Raw genomic sequence first — 21610 nt, forward strand, 5'->3', positions numbered from 1 at the left:
TGCGTATCTAAGGTTGTAGAAAATGTTATCATGATATATTGGATTATCTGAGCAATAGGATATGTTTCAGTCAATTAAGGACTGCATCATAATACATACTCAAAGGGTGAAAAGGTAGGGTTTCATTTTCTTTGCACGCTCTGAGTATATACTTCCTGAATTTTAGGATGTGTAACATATCCATTGTATTAAATTTCCTAAATTTTAAAATGTGAATACATTTACCTTTTTGGCTTTTTTCCCCTCTCATAGATACTTACTTCAAACAAGGATTATGCCCTCCTTAATCTGTCTTTTCTTACAGTCTGACCCGTTGAGTATATTCTTAAGGCTGATTTTGAGATACCAGTTTCCAAGGTAACAGACTATGGTGTCATCAGCACAGGATTATGATTTCACTGCAGGATAAAGCATAAAGAGAAGATGGGTTTTAAGGGAGAACATTGTTTCTTAAGCCTCAGTGTTTTATTATGGAAAATTACTTGACAAAGTTAAATTGTTATTTTCCCTTTTTTGTTTCATAATACTCAGACTGTGAAAGTCCTTTTTTAAGGATTTCAGTGTTACCAGTCTGTACCATGCAGTAGCTTGCTCTCATGCAAGCAGAGGATTCTACGTTCATCTTAATGTATATGCTAAGATTTGTAGGTGGACGGACTGCTAGGATAGTTTTGTGGAATGATCTGCTGGATGCAATTGAGAGGGACCCCACAGGTCTAGATTGGAGCACTTTTGTAATTGCGTGCTTTAGGGAGTCAGGTGCTTTTGCACCTGAACCAGTGTCTGTCTCTGTTACAGAGTAACTGGTGGGGATTTGAAACAATGACATGTTCCCTTTTTAGTTTTCTTCCTCAAGTGAAGAGTTTTCTGCATAAAAGTTCCCTAGTGGAAATGTATTTTATGTAAGCATCAGATGCCATCTACTTTCAGGAGCAGGAGCATGGAAATTTCCATAAACTTTTCTCTTGTGTTCCTCCATTTTCTGTCTCTTCTCTTCCCTGTCTCTTATTTCACATTCTCCTTTTCTGTAGTTTTCCTTTGGAACTCCTTTATTCTTCTACTTCCACAGCCCTTATATACTCCTCATATCTGTTATTTTCATCTTTCTCTTTCCTTTTTTCTTCTCTTTCTCCCTTTACTTAGCACGCTCTCTCTCTCTCTCTCTCTCTCTCTCTCTGTCACTCAAACTGTAAGACTGCCCAGCTTCAACAACTTGAATTAACTGATGGATGGTAGGAGGGAATAACGTCTTTCTAAAAGACTCAATGTCTGCAGTGCAGGAGGGAGGGAGATGGTGTTTAAATGAATCAATAATGTTTTAAAATACTGTCAGAAAATCCAGAGCAAGATAGCAATTTTATATCAAGTGTTATTTTGTTAATCCTATTTATTGTGTTTTAGATTGACTTACTTCCTTTCTCAGGTTATCATCCTTCTTCATTTGTTTTCGGTATGGCTTCTGATTTCTTTCCTAAACAATGCTGAGGGCACACTCATATTTAGTGTGGTCAGATGGTTTCAGCGTCCACTGTTAATCACTGTGATTATATGGAAAATTTTAGGTTTTAGGCAGTAGAATAGCAATCTCCATAAACTGTAAATTGTTCCACTTCAGCATCAAAGTTGTGCAGTTAAAATAAACATTACAGCAAGTTCTGCTTTCCATACAGCAAAGAGGTGAAGCTGTTATTATTTGATTACATTTACTGCAGTAATACACAGAGGCCTTCTCAGGATGGGGGTCCCCTTGTGCTAAATGCTGCACAAATGTGTGGTGAGACATGGCCCCTTCCCAAAGGGCATAGCTACTGTCTTTGAGTTAAACCTAGCTCAAAGTCCTCATTGGAAAAAGGAAGAACTTAACTGTCATTTTATAGTACTAATATATAAAATATTTGAACTATGATAAATAAGATTTCTGATCTCTCTATCAGAAGTTTACCTGAAACTAATTATTTCAGTCATGGTCATAATACATTTTAGATTAAGAAGGTTCATTATTTGGTAGCATGTGAAGCTTGTTTTTTTCTGCTTCTTCCCTTGAGACATTAGACTATATCTAACCTGTTGAATATTGAATATTAAGACAGCACTTTTTGTTCCTTCATTATGTCCTTTGACCTATTTCATAGCCTGTCTGAGTAGTTTATTTACATAGTTCATGTAAATAAAAGTGAAAGAGATTAGATAGTGCATATAGTGAAATTACTCATAGTGTGCAGTCCCAGCTACCTTTTCATTATCATAGCTCCCACTTCCTTCTGCTTTCTGTTGTCATTCAACTCTCCTGTTTTTTAATTTCATACCATTTTAATTTTGAGACAGTTGAAAGCCATAGACGTCTGTACCATTTTTGCTCCCTTTACAGTAAGGAGTGTATGGTATTAGGCTGCAAAGCTAGAATTAGCCGCATCTGAATCCTCTAAGTATGTTGCTGGGAAAAGTAAGAGAGAAGCTTGGGGTTTTGCTAGCTCACAGCTAGTATATTTCAGTTCTCATTAAAGGGCCCAGTTACGCTGTGCATATACTGGGCCTGATTTTGAAAAGGTCAGGAGTCTATGACCGTGCAAAAAAGTATATATCCTAATGTAGCTTGCCTAATTTGTATGAGCAATTACCGCTGTGCAGATGCAATTTGGGTATGGGAGTTGCAGAAATTCCCAGTTGAATGCCAGACAGACTATTTGCACATGTAGCCATGGTAATTGCACAGAAAAATTTGGCCTGTAATGTGGACGTGTTTTTGATTTTTTTGTTTACATGGCCTTAGGTGCCTGATTCTGTCAAGCCTTTACTTTTGCTATGAATAGATTTCTTGTATTAGTCTGAAGGGTCAGTATTTGTGCTTAGTACACACAACTGGGTTGGGGAGAGGTAGTTTGCACCACTTCCTTCCCTCAGGAATTCCACTAGGAAAGTGCAGCTTTAAGTTGTAATCAGGATTCCATAGTAGCCACACTGCTCTGCTTCAGACTGACTGAGGTGTTCTCAATTAAGAGTGCCTTCTGGCTTTCCAAGCCATGCCCCCTCCAGGACAGCAACATGCAGTTTGGAGCTGTGCTGTCTGAGTGCAGACTCTGTGACAGAGGGGAAGCTATGTGGGACCTTACACCACTGCCATTCTTCTCACTGCTTCTCCCACCCTAACTTATGACTACATAAGACAACAGAACCTAGGGCTGAATCTGGCTCATGCTCTCAAACAACAGTGTTTTCTCTTTATAAAGTACTCTTATAAAGCCTCTCAGAGTGTGTGTGCCCTGCAATAAAACACCTGCTGCTGGACTGTGTCAGCTGACTCTGCTCACTCGGCTATAAAATTGAAGTGTAGACGCTCAGACTGAAGCCTGGACTCTGGGGCCCTGTGAGAGAGGGCAGGGAGTCCAAACATCTACACTGCAACGTCATAGCACCATAGTCTGAGCCCCATGAGCTCAAGTCAGTTGACACAGGCCAGCCACAGGTGTTTTATTGCAGAGTAGAAATACTCTCAGATATGAGACAGTTATAGTCTAGCCAAGTGTGCTGAAGTCTGTAATAAACTCCAAACTGTAGTATGGAGGGGGGTTGGAGGAGGAGGGTGTTCATATAAATCATATAGACCTCAGTTCCCAAAAGCAGCCTAATAGCAGTAAAAAGCTCATTGTGCAAAAGAAAAAATTCATAGCTGAATTCATGAAAATATTATTTGAGCATAGCTTTATCAGTTTTTAAATGGTTACATTTCTGGCAATTTACCCTCAACTTCCTCAGCTTGTTAAGCAGTTAGCTAACCAAAATAACACTTTTTTAAGTAGCATAAAAAGTGTGAAGTGAAAGCAGAGGTTGAAGGAGCAACAGCACTGACTGCAACTGCCATTACCAGGTACAGTTTGCACACAAACAGTGAAAATAAAAATATCTAGTTGTTCCTGAGCGAATGGGCTTAAAATACTATTTAGAACTAAAAAGCTAAATTCATCTTTCACTTTTAGCCCTTGTATGTGTATTTGGGATGAAAACTCAGAATATAAATGAGATCAATATCTTGTGGTGGTGTACAGTTTACACTCAGAGGTGTGTGTGTGTGACTCAACTTCGTCCACTGGGTATTGACATGCACAAATTTTGCTAAAATTGATGTGAATTGTGTATATAAATCCTACTAAATTAGGGTTTTGCATGGGACTGGAAGGCTCCTGATACTGGTAATTTAATACAGATTTTTTCACCTCTTGGTGAAAATGCAGTAGCTATCAAATGCAGTAGCTACCAAAATTGCTTCTGATGGCTGTTCAAAGATCTATGTGGAATGAACTGGTGATCTCAGTTCAGTTCCTAGTGGAAAAGTGTCTGCACCTGAAAATCCACCATCACAACTGGCATCCTTCTTGGTGTTTTTTAGAGATGCCAAGGGTTGAATGATCGTGGAGACCACCCTTAGAGGCATATTGACAAGGCATAGAGGGGAAGCTTGCACTGCTGTTCCCTATGGTGTCTCCAGGCTAGGCAGTTTGGTACTTATTCAAGAACTAATCTTTATTTTTAAAAAAACTAAAACAAAAATATGAGACTTTATCCTTCAGTGGGTAAATTCCCTAGTTTCTAAATGTAAAGGGCTATTCTAATTTTATAATGGAGAATAGTAAGTGATAATGCAATCTTGTTTCAGACTTATTTTCTAGCTCCACCTACTGGAGATTAAACATATTCTGTGTTGAATGAATGAACAAAAATTCAGTATAAACAGTCAGATGATTGGTACAAGTAATTTAGTTCAGTGTTAATAATTTTATCTTGTACCCTGCAGGAAAAAAGTAATTCTGTTTATATTCTAGAATAACATTCTATTATTGTCCAAAACTGAATGTGTTCCTCCTAGATCAGACGAAATGTAGTGAGCCTAGAGATTTTGGAAAACTGCTTTTTAAAACATGACTAGAGAGATGTATATTGTAAATGATATAAATATTTTGATGGGTAATTTTGCTGCCATTTCATAGTGTTTGAGGAACTTAAAAATTCAACAGGAGTTGAGACATTTTTAGATATTCAGTGTGAGAATTTTTGATTAAAAAATAAGATTATCCTAATCCTTTGTTTATTTAATATACAAGGTCAACTCTCAGAGATCAAGTTAATCAGGCATGCCCTGTTTTTATCACTGTGTGGGCTATGACACTACAAACACAGTTGCAGGGAGATGCCTAGAGACTGCCCATTTGCGTGCTGCAGGAAGTGGTTTTAGTTCAGTAGTAGATATAGAAAGAGGTTCCAATTACTGAATCTCCAGTGATTTTCATGACATTAATGAGTACGGTGCTATTAGTGGTGCCACCTTTTGTGTGAGATATAAAACCAAGGTTTTAAGCACCTCTGATAATCGAGTAGAATAATATTTAGTACTTCCATGCTTTTAGATCTTGAAAAGTACTTTATTAATTAGTATAGTGGTGTTGGTATAAACGTAAAGTACTCCCAACACTGACAACATTAAGCGTTTCTATTCTGTTGTCCAGCATAAATTTCAGTTTGAATAATTAGAATTCTGTCTATTCACAATGAAGTTTCAGTTGGATATAGGTTGCTGTGTGCTCTTTGACAGCAACAGCTGTTAATCTCAGAATTGACTTTGTTTTGGTGGTAAGTTAAATGTTGTGTGCATGTCTGAAATCTCTTAAACTGAAAAGTCTGTGTTAACTGGAGTGTAGTTATGTTCCATAGGGTTGCACTGAGTTAAGATCCACTCTTGTGATGTCCCCAAGACTTGTGGGAGATATAGTTGTGCAGTGCTTGTGAGCTCCCTAGGAGCCAAATGTCAGTCCTGCAGCATTTACGAGTATTGCAAGACTGAAGGTCCCTGGAAGACTTCTCTCCTCCTCTCCTTTTCTGCTGAACCAGCTCTATGCTATAATCAGGGCAAATTTGATTATGTAAACCCACAGTTATGACGGTATTGGAAGTATTCACAAAATTAGGGTTCTGCTAAATGTACGTATTTGCAAACTGTATTTGGGACCTTTCATTAAGAAAAGAGATGACAAGTCTTTAAGTAATATCTTTTCTTTACTTACTGTACATTGAACACAGACGATAGAGGCCTACAGCCCTGCACTGCAATTGCCATTCTTTTCTAGCCCACTGCTTCAGATACAATAGTCTGTTTCCTGATAAGTCACTAGTGGACAAAATTTGACGCTATAGAAGAAAGCACACTCTCCCAACAACCAGTGCACTGAATCTTATGTGGAATACTTTGGAAAAGAGAGGGAATCAGATGATTTCCTATTTAGATTGTAAACTCTTCAGGGCAGGAACTTTCTACTACTCTGTGTCTAGCACAATGAGGACCTGTTCTTGATTAGTCATTAGGCATGATTAATATAATAATAATAATAATTAGAACCTGAAGCTGAAATCTGATCATTGTAACTTGCTTGTAACCACTGAGTGTTGTTAGTAAGTCATATAAAGTTATATATAAAGTAAGCTATTAAGTTATATTGATGGTTAAAAATTATCTAGCTCTTTTTAAAATCCTGTCACGGTATGTGCCTCAATAATTCCTTGAAGCAGTGAATGCCATATGTAACACACAGTATATCTATAATAAAAAGAAAATACTTCTGTGGTTTTTTGTAATATCAATGGGTTATCTCCTTTGACTGAGTGATCCCAGTTATATGTCGTTGGTTCCATTTCTCCCTCTCACTGGGGTTCAGAAGTTTATTTTCCTGACTGAAAGATAAGACTGTAATAAAATTCTAAGATTCAAAAGCATTTTAAATGAAACAAATAAAGCTTGTCAAAGAAAACCATGCCTAGATCTAAGGCTCCTTAGCTCTCCCCAGGTAGTCTCAATCAACGAATTTGTAGAAACAAGATCAGAAAATATGGGCTTGTCTACATCACAAAGTTGCAGCGCTGGTGAGGGGGTTACAGCGCTGCAACTTAGGAGGTGTACACATCTGCAGGGCGTCACCAGCGCTGCAACTCCCTGTTTGCAGCGCTGGCCGTACTCCCGTTTTGTCTCGGGTGTAGAGGATCCAGCGGTGGTGATCCTCTACACTTACCAGCTCTTTTCTTGACCTCCGTGGAATAAGCATACCTGAGGAAGCCTCTGGTAATCAAGCAGGTCTCCTTCCCCAGTTTGCTCTCGCGTTCCCCGAACCCCCGAGCAAGCAGGTCTCCTTCCCTGCGGTTTGCTCTCGCGTTCCCTGAACCCCCGTGCAAGCAGGTCTCCTTCCCTGCGGTTTGCTCTCGTGTTCCCCGAATCCCCGAGCAAGCAAGTCTCCTTCCCTGCGGTTTGCAGGGGGGTTCGGGGAACGCGAGAGCAAACCGCGGCGAAGCTGGTCTCCTTCCCCGGTTTCCCTCGCGTTCCCCGAACCCCTGTGCAAGCAGGTCTCCTTCCCTGCGGTTTGCAGGGGGGTTCGGGGAACGCGAGAGCAAACCGCGGCGAAGCTGGTCTCCTTCCCCGGTTTGCTCTCGCGTTCCCCGAACCCCCGTGCAAGCAGGTCTCCTTCCCTGCGGTTTGCTCTCGCGTTCCCCGAATCCCCGAGCAAGCAAGTCTCCTTCCCTGCGGTTTGCAGGGGGGTTCGGGGAACGCGAGAGCAAACCGCGGCGAAGCTGGTCTCCTTCCCCGGTTTGCTCTCGCATTCCCCGAACCCCCGTGCAAGCAGGTCTCCTTCCCTGCGGTTTGCAGGGGGGTTCGGGGAACGCGAGAGCAAACCGCGGCGAAGCTGGTCTCCTTCCCCGGTTTGCTCTCGCGTTCTCCGAACCCCCCTTGAAGCCGCCCAACAGCGCTGCAGTGTGGCCACATCTAACACCACTTGCAGCGCTGGTTGCTGTAAGTGTGGCCACTCTGCAGCGCTGGCCCTATACAGCTGTACTAATACAGCTGTAACAACCAGCGCTGCAAAATTGTAGATGTAGACATACCCTATGACACTTACATTTCTACAGAATGCTTGCTCTCTCTTTCTCTGTGATTGCCAGTCTTTTTGCCTGACCCTCAGCACCTTAGGGCAGTGGTTTTCAAACTGTGGGTCGCAACCCAGTACAGGGTCGCAGAATGTAAGGCACTTGGTCACGACATGTCTGGTCAGCCGTTAAAAGTCCCATTGGAAGTGCTGCCCGAATAAGGCAGACTAGTTCCTCCCTGTTCTGACACCATGCTGCCCCTGCCTCAAGCACTGGCTCTGCGCTCCCATTGGCTGGTTGAGCTATGGGGGGTGGTACCTGCAGGCGAGAGGTGTGCGGAGCTGCTTGCATGCCTCCGCCTAGGAGCCAGACCTGCTGCTGGCTGCTTCCGGGGCGCAGTGCAGCCCATGGTGCCAGGACAGGCAGGAAGCCTGCCTTAGCACCCCTGCTGCTTCGCTGACCAGGAGCTGCCTGAGGTAAGCTCGAGCCCCAATTCCCTGCCCAAACCCTGAGCACTCCCCTAAATGCAAAGCCCTCTCCTGCACCCCAAACCCTTCATCCCCAGCCCCATCCCAGAGCCCTGATCCCCTCCCACTCCCACAACCCCTGCTCCAGCCTTGAGCCCCTCTGACCACCCAAACACCTCATTCCCAGCGCCATTGGTTCACGGGCATCAACAGTTTTATTCAACTGGGTCCCCAGAAAAAAATGTTTGAAAACCACTGCCTTGGGGTATGTCTATAGTACAGCTGGAAGTGAGTCTCCCAGCCAAGATGGACAGAACTGAGCTAGAGCACAAAAAATAGCAATGTGGATGTCCCGGCTCAGGCTCTCAAGCTCACCCAACCCTCTAGGCTTCAGAGCCTGAGCTCCAGCCCAAGCCAGAATGCCCACACTGCTATTTTTAGTGCGCTAGCTCAAGCCCCACTAGTGCGAGTCTGTCTGCCCAAGTTGACAGGCTTACTCCCAGCTGCAGTGTAGAGATTACCGGTCTTTTACCTCTTGAAATAGGATGAATGTCAATTATACTTTTGGGGCTACTTTAATGAGGTCAGGTGTGACCTTGCTTATTACCATATCAGGCATTGAAGCATCCTTCATATTAATACTATGACAATAAACTCTGCTCTTATCCCATATACAATTACTTCTCTGGCACAGCACATGCTATGTCTTCCAATCTCATTTATTGTGTTTGCTTTCCTGGGCAAACGGTTTTATTTCATAGATTCATAGAGCTTAAGGCCAGAAGGGACCAGATCATCTAGTATGACTTACTGTATGTCTTTACATTTCTCTCAGTTATCCCTGTCATGAGCCCAATAACTTATATAGTGTTTGGCTAAATCATATCTTCATAGAGTTATAGACTGTAAGGCCAGAAGGGACAGCTGTATTCATCTAATCTGACTTCCTGCATAAGACAGACCATAGAGCTTTCCCTAAATTATTCCTTTTTGAACTAGAAAGGCATCCAAGCTTGATTTGAAGACATCTGGAGATGGGGAATCCACCACTACTTCCCTTATTAGTTTGTTCCAATAGTTAATTACCATCTCAGTTCAAATCTATGCTTAATTTCTAATCTGAATTTGTCTGGCTTCAGTTTTTAGCCATTGGTTCTTATGACTTCTCCATTGGATTGCTAAATTTGTTAGCGCTTAGTATTTTTGTGGGTCTTCTCTGCACCCTCTCCAATTTCTCAACATCCTTGTAAAAATGTGGACATCAGACCTGTACACAGCATTTCAGTCTCCATCTCACCAATGTCATATACAGAGATATAATCACCTACCTACTCCCACTAACTACTCCCCAGTTTATATGTCCAAGGATCACACTGGACTTTGTCACTGCACTGCAGTGGGTGCTTACGTTCAGTTCCTAGTCCACTGCGACCCTTAAATCCTTTTCAGAGTCACTGCTTTCCAGGATACAGTCACCAGCTCAATAGATATGACCTGCATTCATTTTTCTCAGATGTATAACTTTTCATTTGGTTTTATTAAAACACATTTTGTTTGAATGGGCCCAGTTTATCAAGAAATCCAGATCATTAGATAACTGCCCTGACCTCATAATTATTTCCTACCTCCTGCAACCTAGCATTTCAAAAGTTTCTTTTATTCTTCATAGTTCCCGACTCATAACATGCACTTTCGGTCAGAATTTAGTTCATGGGTATATCTTTTCAAATCATAGTCTAAATAAACTTCCCCTCAGAACACCTCTGTCTTCCCTTTCCAGTGTTAATTAGTCCTTCACTGATCTGGCTGGGAATGTTACTTGAAACAATTTGCCATTATCTCCAACTTAATTTATATTGTGGCAGATCTCCAACCTTGTCTCTGTGGGTCCCGCACTTCCAGGAGGTCTGTGCTAGCCTCAGTGGCTCACTGCGACCCTCCACGTAGCCCTTCTCTCTCTAGGGCCAGGGTACAGTCTACTGAGCCCTTTACATCATAAGTCAACAAGGAGGTTGGTGAGAGAATTCCCACAGTCTCTGTTGTCTCTGGGGCTTATTCAAGAACAGTTTAGCCTCCTGTCCTGACAGGGGCCTGTCTTCCTCTTCCAGGAGGTGTTTCTGTAGTGGTGGGTTGGGGGGAACCCGGGCCCGCCCTCTACTCTGGGTTCAGGCCCAGGGACCCTAGTGGCAGCAGCTGTTAGCAGCCGACCTTTCACCTCCAGAGCTGCTACACTTCCCTGGGCCACTTCCCCACAGCTCTTCTGCTTCTCTCTCTCAATGTCTTCTTCACCCTTACCTTAGGGCTCCCTTTCCAGTGGCTTGAGGGTGTCTTCATTACCCAGCCGCACTTCCTTTCCTCTGGCTTCCTTTTCCTTCCCCCAGCCTAACCGGAGTCAGCTCATTTACAATATCAGAGGAGCCTTAATTAGAGTCAGGTGTTCACATTAGCTTAACAGCCTCACCTGACTCTTTGCAGGTTAATTGGAATCAGGTGTTCTCATTAGCCTAATGGCCTCAACTGACTCTTTGTAGGGTAATTGGAGTCATGTGTCCACCCCGCTCTGGTCAGCCAGAGAACAGAAAACTGCTTATCCAGTGACCTGTATATCTGCTTTCTACTACTCTGCTGTACATCAGCTGGTGGCTCCTTCACGGAGCCGTGAGCACGGGCATGTACTTGGTGCGGTTCACTCCCCTCCCAGACACCTGCCCCTTTTGCGGTGTGAGGGAGACCCTGGCTCATGTATATCTGGAGTGTGCCAGGTTGCAGCCCCTATTCCAGTTTCTCTTAGATATCTTATTATGGTTTTGGTTGCACTTTTCCCCTCACCTGTTCATCTGTGCACTCCCTATCCATGGCTGAACAAAGTCCCGGGACCTCCTTGTCAACCTCCTCCTAGGCCTGGCCAAAATGGCCATCTACAAAACCAGGGAGAGGAGGTTGGCTGATGGGGTTTCCTGCAACTGTGAGGCCTATTTCCACTCCTCAGTCCGTTCACGTATCTGTGCAGAGTTCCTCTGGGTAACATCCGCTGGCTCCCTTGACACCTTCGAGGAGCAGTGGGCGCTATCAGGGATTTTCTACTTGGTCCCTGTCAGGTTCCCTTCATTTAGCTCTGTGACCTCACTCCCATTCCTGTTAACTCCTTAGTTGTCCCCCGCAATTATTAGGAATGCTGGACCTGTAGATCCTCCCCTTAGGCTAGTGGGAGGTTCTTTAGCAATGGGCGAATGGAAGCTTTCGCCCACCCGCTGCCAAAGGACCTCCCCCCAGCCTAAGGAAAGCCCACCCACTTCCTGGATTCCAACAGGACTATTCTGCGGTACCCAACTGGCCTGGGTCTATCACAATATATTTAAATGGAACATATTTTCATTAAGTCTGTGATCCTTAATAACATCAATCCACAGCAAATACGCTGGCTTGCTGTATGTTATTCAGTCTGTCACACACTGTATAATCTTGGTATTTTCTACACATCTGAATTCTTAAGGTAAGGTGATGAAAATTGGACAGATTCCTGAGAAGGGTGAATCTGGGTGTGATGTATTAGAGATTAGGCAAACCCAGGGTGGTTTGGATTCACATGTAATTTTATTAAAACCTACAAAGTCCAAATGTGCAGTAGTGATGGGGCCAGTTTGGATAAATAATTCCAGTTTTCGTCCATCACTAGATAGGTTTGTTGTATACCTTTTTATTTCACTCAAGCATTCCATTTTTTAAAGTATTTCATTATTTGAAAATCTTTTATTTTTAATATGCACTTTAATAAAACATCAAAATATTGTGATACGTAGTTATTTTCTTTCCCAACATCTGTCCTTCAGATAATTCCAAAAGTCATTTTATTAAATATCCAAAACAAAGAAATAGAAAGAAGTTCAAAAAAGATAGAGAAGAATGACTAATGCCCATACCATACATTAGTCTGCTAATCCTGCACCCAGCTGCTGCTTTTCCTTGCCTTCCAAGGCTGATCTCCTGTCAGATGTGGGAAGCTCCCACTCTCACAACTAAACTGTATTTGTTCAGCTCTGCATAACTTAGATTATAAACTCTTCAGTGCAGGAATGAGGAGCAAATTGTTAGCTGGTGTAAATTGTCAAAAAACGATCTCAGTGATTATTGGACCACCTGGAGAGATCCCTAAGGCTACGAATGAGCAGCTCAGGAACACATTAAGAATCAGAGGACTGGAAGGGACCTCGAGAGGTTATCTGTCCAGCCCCCTGCACATTTAGTACAGTCCCCTGCACTCCAGTCACCTGACAGGTGTTTGTCTAACCTACTCTTAAAAGTCTCCAATGATGGAGACTCCACAACCTCCCTGGGCTTACCCACCCTGACAGTTAAGAATTTTTTCTTAATGTCCAACCTAAACCTCCCTTGCTGCAATTTAAACCCATTGCTGCTGCTTCCTTCCTCAGAGGTTAAGGGAGAACAATTTTTCTCCCTCCTCCTTGTAACAACCTTTTACGTATTTGAAAAGTCTTACCATGTCTTCTCTTCTCCAGATTAAACAAACCCAATTTTTTCAATCTTCCCTCATATGTCATGTTTTCTAGACCTTAATCATTTTTGTCGCTCTTCTCTGGACTCTCTCCTATTTGTCCATATCTGTCCTGAAATGTGGCATATAGCACTGGATACAATAATCCAGTTTAGGCCTAATCAGTGTGGAGTAAAGTGGAAGAATTGCTGCTTGTGTCTTTCTTACAACACTCCTGCTACTACATCCCAGGATGATGTTCACTTTTTTTGCAACAGTGTTACACTGTTGACTCATATTTAGCTTGTGATCCACTGTGACCCCCAGATCCCTTTCCACAGTATTCTCTTGTAGGCAGTAATTTCCCATTTTATATGTGTGCTGCTGGTTGTTCCTTCCTAAGTGGAGTATTTTGCATTTGTCCGTATTGAATTTCATCCTGTTTACTTCAGATCATTTTGAATTTTAATCCTATCCTCCAATGCACTTGCAATCCTTCTCGATTTAGTATTGTCTGCAAACTTTATAAGTGTAATCTCTATGCCATTATCTAAATTATTGATGAAGATATTGAACAGAACCGGACCCAGAACAGATTCCTGGGGGTCCCCTTTCCATATGCCCTTCCAGCTTGACAGTGAATCACTGATAACTACTCTCTGGGAACAGTTTTCCAACCAGTTATGCACCCACCTTATAGTAGCTCCACATAGGATGTATTTCCCTAGTTTGTTTATGAGAGGGTTGTGTGAGATAGCCTTTCTCAAGTCAAGATATACCACATCTACCTCTTCCCCTCTATCCACAAGGCTTGTTACCCTGTCAAAGAAAGCTATTAGGTTGGTTTGACATGATTTGTTGTTGACAAATCCACGCTGACTGTTACTTATCAGCTTATTATCTTCAAGGTGTTTGCAAATTGATTAATTATTTGCTCCATTATCTTTCCAGGTACTGAAGTTAAGTTGACTGGTCTGTAATTTCCCAGGTTGTCTTGTCCTTATATTCCTTTTTTATAGATGGGTGCTATATTTGCGCTTTTTCAGTCATAGTTCCATGAACTTCAAGTGAGCTATAACAATTTACACATCTGGCCCCATGCCTTTCCACGTGTTTTTTACAGAGCTGTGAATAACTATAGTGCTATGGAAATAATAACACAGGTAAATATGACAGTTCGATTTATACAGGAGTGTTTGTTTGGGATTAAATCTAATCCCAGCTCCCACCCTGAGTATGTAGTTTAGACACAGGGGAGATATACCAGAGAAGGAAGAGAGATGAATATTTTCCCCAGGATAACTATTACATGGAGCCTGCTCTAGCATAATGGTTAGAATGGGGTTGAAAGGACTGGAGGATCTACACAGCCACTGCCAACTTCTCTGTCCCCGAGAATAAGCTTTTATCTACAGGTTTTTCTACAATATAACTAGTCTTCATGTTCTGTATTGTTCCAGGTGACTGGTATGAGCAGCTTTATCCCCTCATAATTACACTCAAAGACTGCATGGGAGAGGTGGTGACAAGGGCAAAGCAATCAATGACTTTTGTTCTACTTCAGGAACTTGCATGTGGCTTGCCACAGCATTTGATGCTGACCCTACGAAGAGACATCGTCTTTAGTCAAGCAGTAAGTGCTTCTTGAGTCACTGTTTCTCTGTTGTGATTACTGTTTGTTATTTGCATTATTGTAATTAATCATGGCATACATGCAGGTATTAATTTTTTCTTTTAACGCAACACAACTCCTTCATTTGTTTTAATTCATTCACTTTAATTTTCTGTACTATGATGAGCAATTAATTGATTTAGGTTGGGTTTGCAAAGGAGCCTACGGGACTTAAATGAATAAATGTCATCTAATTTAAATAGGAGTTGGGTGCCTAATTACCTAGGCTCCTTTGAAAACTCCAACCTTAAATATTAATAGACTTAAGGGCATCTTTCTGATCTCAGTAACGGCAGTGTAAACCAGAAGTAACCCCACTGGAAGTCAATGAAGTTTCATGGATGCAAAACCAATTTAAGATTAGAATGAGATCCATATATTTTATGTATATATTATCCTACAAAATACCATAATATACAATTGAGATTATATATATTCACCAAACAGTAATTTCCATCTTGTTCTTCAGTCACCAAAGTACAACCTGTATCCTGTAGAAAAATAGCAAACATAGTTATAAAACTCTTGTGTTACACTAATTAATCTGTTTTCCCCACAAAATTTCTACCATCTTTTTGTTTGTTTGTTTGTTTGTTTGTTTGTTTGTTTGTTTGTTTGTTTAGCTTGCTGGATTGGTCTGTGGGTTTATAATCAAATTGCACACAAGTTTACATGATCAAGGCTTCCTACAGCAGCTTCATACTGTTGGGTTAATTGTTCAGTACGAAGGACTTCTCAGCACGTATAGTAAGTATTCCCCTGGAACAACATTGCTTAGTCCTCTTTACAAACCAAGAAGTTCACCCAGTATGTTCTTATTTTAACTTTTATTCAGTAATTTGGCTTACTGAATCAACAAATATTACCCCAATACAAAACAGCAGGCTTCCATACAATAGCACAGTTAAAGCCATTGATATAGTACTATATGTCAGTTCAGCATAATAAAGTATAGTAATCTGTTTTTGTTCAGTTTCTTTTGAAAATATACATTCTAATTATTCTACGTGGAGTGCTGAATTGTAATGTCATTAATACAACAGACTAGTTTCTGCAATACAACTATTGTGACTTTTATATTTGAAAAATACTGTAAACTATACTAGTACAGGTGTTTAGGCTGACCTAAATAATTGGTTTATACAACTAACCCAGATACCCAGTTTAAATAGCTACTAAATCTATAATCTACTGCCAGTCAGTATTTCTGGAAATTACATGTCAGGCTTGTGATGTGAAGATAGCACTAAGCTATTTAAATTTCCAACTGCTTCATAGATGCTGTGACGCAATACACCACAGCTTACTAGTTCACCTTAGAACACAACTTTGCTTAATACATAGTACTTAGATTTGTTTATAGAGAAAGCAAGTACAGGTTTATTTAACGAAGAATAGCAGATTCATTTGATAGCAAACAGAAATGTTGGAAACAAAGGATTACTTTTGAAACAAAATTATAATGTGCTTTTTATAGCCTAAACTTAACTAACAAGTTGTTCTCCTGTATAAAGAAGTTTATCTCACCCAAAGTTCTTCCCAGTGATTTCAGCCAACTGAGACCCCTTGTTCATGAAGCAAACCCACTGTCAGTTTATTTCTTTGGTGAAGGATTCCAGAATGTCTTTTTTCACCACTAGATAACCAGACCATACCTTTGATTTTCAATTGAAAATAGGATAACCCCTTCCCCCCTCAAATCCCACTGTTTACCTGTTCCTGTTAATTTTATTTTGAAGTCCCCTGTAAGCTCTTCATTAGCATTTGACTTCGTATGCTGATAAACTTCTACCACAAGACACTCAATACACAATAGTTAGCTAGGGAGATAAGTGTCTCCCACCTCCTGTATGGAGAAGTTTTTCTCAAGACATTCTACCTTTGAGTGACTTCCCTTTAACTACAAGGACTTAAGAACAGAATTTCCCATGTTTGTACACACACACACGCACGCACGCACACCTCTTTTTATATATTATCTGCACATACATTTTGTAATGATTATAATGACCAGGGTGACACAGGCTTTCAAAAGAGACCTTACATGACCCCTTTTGGTGAACCCGGTAACCCTACATACCTGTAACCCTGCCAGTTGGCACCAAGAGGTTTCTGAATCACAGATGCCAACACAGATAGCTATTAAGTGGGACATTTGGAGAGAAAAATTGCAACGCACTTTGAAATACGCTGAAAATAATGGATTTTTTTAAGTCAGGCCGAGTTGTTTTTTCTGAAAATAGCGACTATCCCACTTAAGTAGGGACAGTCGGTATCTATGCAGCCCTTTGCCAGTCCCAAAATCAAGTTTTACTGTTTGTCCCCCACTAAAAGATTACCTCAGTATAAGGGGCTCTCTGTTTCAAGTCTGTCAGAATTGCACCCATTATAATACTCAAAATATTTGCCCTCCAAGAGCAGAACAGTCTTTAAAGGGCTTGTCAATATGGGCAAAATTTTGAAACCTGGCTGCCCTAAAGTTGTGTTCCTTGAATGTAATGACCTGATTTTCAGAAGTATCCAACACCCACACACACTGGTAAGGTCATTCAGTGAAGAAAGTTCTCAGCTATTTTTATTTAGATGCCTTAAATGTGAATTTAGTAGAGTAATTTTAGTCACTCTGGTTTGAAATGTATTACACTTATTATTGTACTAGAACCCTTTCAGGTATAGATACTAGCTAGTCAGTCACATCTGCATCTGTTAACATCTTTTGTAATGTTTCTGTACAGGTGAGGAAATTGGGATGCTAGAAGATATGGCTGTGGGCATTTCAGATTTACAGAAAGTAACATTTAAAATAATTGAAGCCAAATCCAATGATTTCTTGCCTGTAATAACTGGAAGGCGGTAAGTATTGTCCATTTCCTGAAACACAAGCCCAGAGACATGTAGCTTTAACTTGTGCCAGTAAAATCAAGTGGAAACTCAATGTTTTTCATGTTGCTGTGTTTCCTTATGTGGGAAATGCTATAAATGTGACTTGTCTGAAGAGTGAATAGATGGCCTGTAAAGGCAGTAATGTCCTGAAGAGCTTGTAGCGGTAATAATGCTTTGAACTTTTTAGTGCCTTCAGCTGAGTATCTCAAAATTACAAATATTAATACATATTAATTCTCACAGTGTCCCTGTGAGTTGTATACTTGTTGTTATCCATTTTTATATACGGGGAAATTGAAGCACACAGGGCCAAAATTTTCAAAAGTGGCTTCTGAGTTTGGGTGTCTCAATGCAGGGGCCCAGTTTGAAACACTGGAGGCCTTTTCTTCAGGGGTGCTGAGCACTCAGTTTCCATTCATGTTTGTGGAGATGTGGCTCTGCATCTCTGAAGATCTGACTTGATGTCCCTCTAAACTGGGAACCCAAAATTAAGAAAAATAAAACCTACATGATTTTCCTAAGATCATACAGGACATTTGAGGCAGAGCTGGATGTAAAGAACAGATATTTTTAATCCCTACCTGTGCTTTAAATACTAGTACACTTTGCTTCTCAAAGAAGTAGTACTGAAATTTAGTACATAAGTTGAATACAGAAATCGGGTCTGTAACATACGGGGATTGAAAAAGATAGCTTGCATGTGATAAACTTTCTTTTCTTTGTTGTTATCCTAGTCTAAAACTTCAAATGTTTTTACCTGTGCAGGAATTATTTCCTTAATAGTGATATAATTCTTAAGATGACAGTAAATTAAATTCAGCTAAAAGCAGCAACTTTTTAGAAAAGATGCATTGCCACTGTTGGGGGAAGGAGCAGGTATTCACTACTATTTTTCTTTATTATTCCTGACAATTCATTCTTGTGCTGTGCACTTTCCGAAAAGGGATTGAAATAACTATCCAGGAAGGTCAGAGCATGATGGGAAAACATCAGGAATAATTAAGAAAAAGTAGACCCTGAACGGAAGAAATATATTCTTTGTAAATATTCCCATCAAAAGTCTTGAAAAATCCAACAGCCACTGCTTGGTGCCATTACTGCAGCTGATTGAACTGTCATGCTAGGAGGTCCAGGTTTTGAAATAGACATGGGCTTAAAGATGCCTGAGGCATTATGGATTGGCAGAACAGATAGTTGCCAGGAAGAGGACTTACTGACTATCATGACTATACTATACTTACTGGTGGGTGAGTCACTGAATGAAATTGGTGGTATCAGTTTATTAAAAGGAAGCTTTACCTCTGCTGAGCCCCATTCCTGTTAGAGATGTGATGACACGGTACCGATCAGGGGCACAGGAGGTTAAATGTAAAGAGCAAAAGTAGGGTCAAAACCTACCAGTTTTCTGATCACTGTCTGATCAGAATTTTTCTGACTAACTTCTGTCTTTTTTTTAGTTGATCTTATGTAATAGAGGTCTCTAAAATGAAATTTGCAGGGAAAATGGAGAGCTGCTAGACAGAAAATTCATTTGCCTCTTTTTGTTATAAAGCTTCCAAAGTCAGAGTATTATCTGTAATTTGCTTTGCAGCGAAATGCTTAGGTCCTCAATTTTATGTATGAAAATAAGTCAGTCCAAACGTCACAGCTCTAATGTGTGCTGCAGCCCCAAAACATCTTTCAGTAAACAATGTTCAGTTTCACATGCTTAAAGGGTTATTATAAACAAAAGTAGTAAAAAAAAAAAGTAGTATTTTTAAAAATTCCTTAGCATTTTTTTTTATTGTTTCCATGAACTTTGAGGCATGACAGGATAGTTTATTATATAAACTTTCAACTAATGTTTTTTACCATCGCTGCATGGTTAAGTTGCAAGGCAAGTAAAGTTTAAGTAGATAATCCCAAAATTTAAATCATTAATACCTAAATGTGCTGTTGTGATTTATTGTTATTCTCTTAAATAACCTAGTTTTTCTGTTGCAAGAGACAGTATTAAATGCTAAAATTTTGTAATGATTTTTAGGAACACAGGACTGGAAGTGACCTCTTGGGTCATTAAATCTAGTCCCCTGCTATCACAGGCAACCCTGCACATAATGCCGTACATAAATTTATCAAGCTCTATCTTAAAACTAGTTAGGAATAGTAGGGGCAAACAACCTATGGAAGGCTGTTCCAGAACGTCATTCCTCTGATGGTTAGAAACCTAATTTCAAAGCTAAATTTATTGATGGCCAGTTTATAGACACTTGTTCTCTAGCCAAAATTGTGCTTTAATTTTTATGCTAAGCCTTCCATTCGCTGGGAAATGTAGTTGTATAACTCAAATCAAATCCACTAAGCCTGTCTACATGGAATCCAGCCATCAAAGAAAAATAAATTACATGGCAAAAAAAAATTTGTTTTGTTACTATACCTTATTTAAATCAAACCAGTAACGCAATAGTAAATTAGTGCTTTGGATTACAATGATTGTTATCTTCTTGCCTGACTTCAGTGTTGCTCTTGGGCCATGAAGATATCCTATTATCCCAGCTCAGTAGTATTTATCAAGATAATTTGAAAGGCAGCTTTTGTCATTGTGCAATTTAATATCAATTGAAAAAGTCACACAAGATGGTACCACTGTGGAGATTCTGTCCCAAGCACACAAAAAACAAAAACAAAAATCACCTCATGTACAACACCACTGTTTTCAATTTGTCATATCTAAAGGCAACATCTTACAATGATTTTATAGCCTAAAGACATAGTGATTCTTGGATGTGAAATGCAGTGATTATGATGGTCCTCTGGACTTGGTGTTTAGCAGCACATATTTTTAAAATTAGACCAAATCAACATTTCTTTTCAATCTCATGCAAGAATACCATCATACCAGATTAGTAGTACAATAGCATTTGACAGTCAAGATTCAGCAATTAGGAATTCCAACCCACAGGCCTGGGACGAGTGGCATTATGCAGAGGTCATCTGAAAAGAGTTTCTGTGCAAGCAGAAACCTCATAAACTCTGTACTACTTTAAACTAGGGAATTAAATACAGAAAACATAAATTAGTCTTATCTGGGGCTTGGAGACTTGCATAACTAGTCCACAGCTAATGATACTGCTCATGAGAGTGCCTACTTTATAGAGCATTTGCTGCTTAACAGTACCAGATTTGCACTAGTGCTAACTGAGCTATGGCATGTATCACACCCCTGGCTGAGTCCCTCCTGTGTGTAGTCACCAGTCTGCTTTATTGGACCCGACCTTCGGATCCTGCATGCTTCCAAGCACACCAGGTCTGGACAGTCTCTCTAGCTTTGGCCTCTCAGACACACTCCTAGAGTGTAGATTCCCTGTCTGACAGCCCATTGGATGGTGGAGTACCATGGTCCAGCTGCCCAGACTTCCAAGATCCCTTCAAAGTTTCCCCCATAGCTTATGCACACTCTCTCCAGAGCTCCACCCATGTGGGCATGCCAGATTATAGTTTAACTCTTCTGAGACCGCATGACACGTAAGGAACACAGAAGCTTTACAAAAGAAATTCTTAAACACACCCACACATTACTCTTAAACAGTACAAGGGTATAAGAGCTATGAAAAAACAACAAACGTGTGTATGCTCTCTCCAATGAGTCTAGGCTAACCCTTTCTGAGAGTCCTTAAGCTCTGTCCCTGTGTGAGGTGGGTAAGTGCCTTCTTGCCTTCTTCCTCTTGACATGCTCTCTGCTTCCTGGCAGCGTTTGGTTTCAGTCCCCTCTGGCTGGCTTGAGAGCCTTCATTGAGTAATTAAAGTCCCAGCCCTCTGGAGAGAAACTGAGAGAACCAGCTTCCTTTAACTTAGTCCCTCTGTTTATCAAACTCATTGTTCTCAGAGGGAAGAGGCACCTTTGTTGTCTTTCTCATTCAGAGTCAGATTCTAGGCACAAGCCCTACTTCAACAAGATGATGAGGCAATCGAGCATGATGGTTACAGTGTACAAGGAAAGACACAATCAAGGTTATACTCAAAATAGAGGCTGAATCATGGTTTTCACAAAATCAGACGGGGGACAAGGATATAACACCCAAACTGTCACATCATGTCACTTCTAAAACACCAGAATTCATATTTGTGTAATGAACCATCCTGTACTTTTAAACTGTATATTCATAGTGCCACTTTTGCTTCAGAGGATGCTTTCTAGCCAAGGAGTGAAGTCCTGGC

At 40.7% G+C, this 21610-nt stretch overlaps 1 protein-coding gene across 3 annotated transcripts in view; it reads left to right on the forward strand.

Annotated features, from left to right (window-relative positions):
* The window catches only part of INPP4B (inositol polyphosphate-4-phosphatase type II B), a 514637-nt gene that overhangs the window by 416127 nt on the left and 76900 nt on the right, over nt 1-21610 (forward strand). For all 3 annotated transcript variants that reach the window (XM_030563920.1, XM_030563921.1, XM_030563922.1), the window contains 3 exons: nt 14319-14491; nt 15154-15277; nt 17266-17383. In XM_030563920.1, coding sequence (XP_030419780.1) covers nt 14319-14491; nt 15154-15277; nt 17266-17383 — 415 coding nt within the window. The remainder of the gene's footprint in view (nt 1-14318; nt 14492-15153; nt 15278-17265; nt 17384-21610) is intronic.

Source organism: Gopherus evgoodei, chromosome 5 (assembly GCF_007399415.2).
Source record: "Gopherus evgoodei ecotype Sinaloan lineage chromosome 5, rGopEvg1_v1.p, whole genome shotgun sequence".
Taxonomy (NCBI): Eukaryota; Metazoa; Chordata; order Testudines; family Testudinidae; genus Gopherus; species Gopherus evgoodei.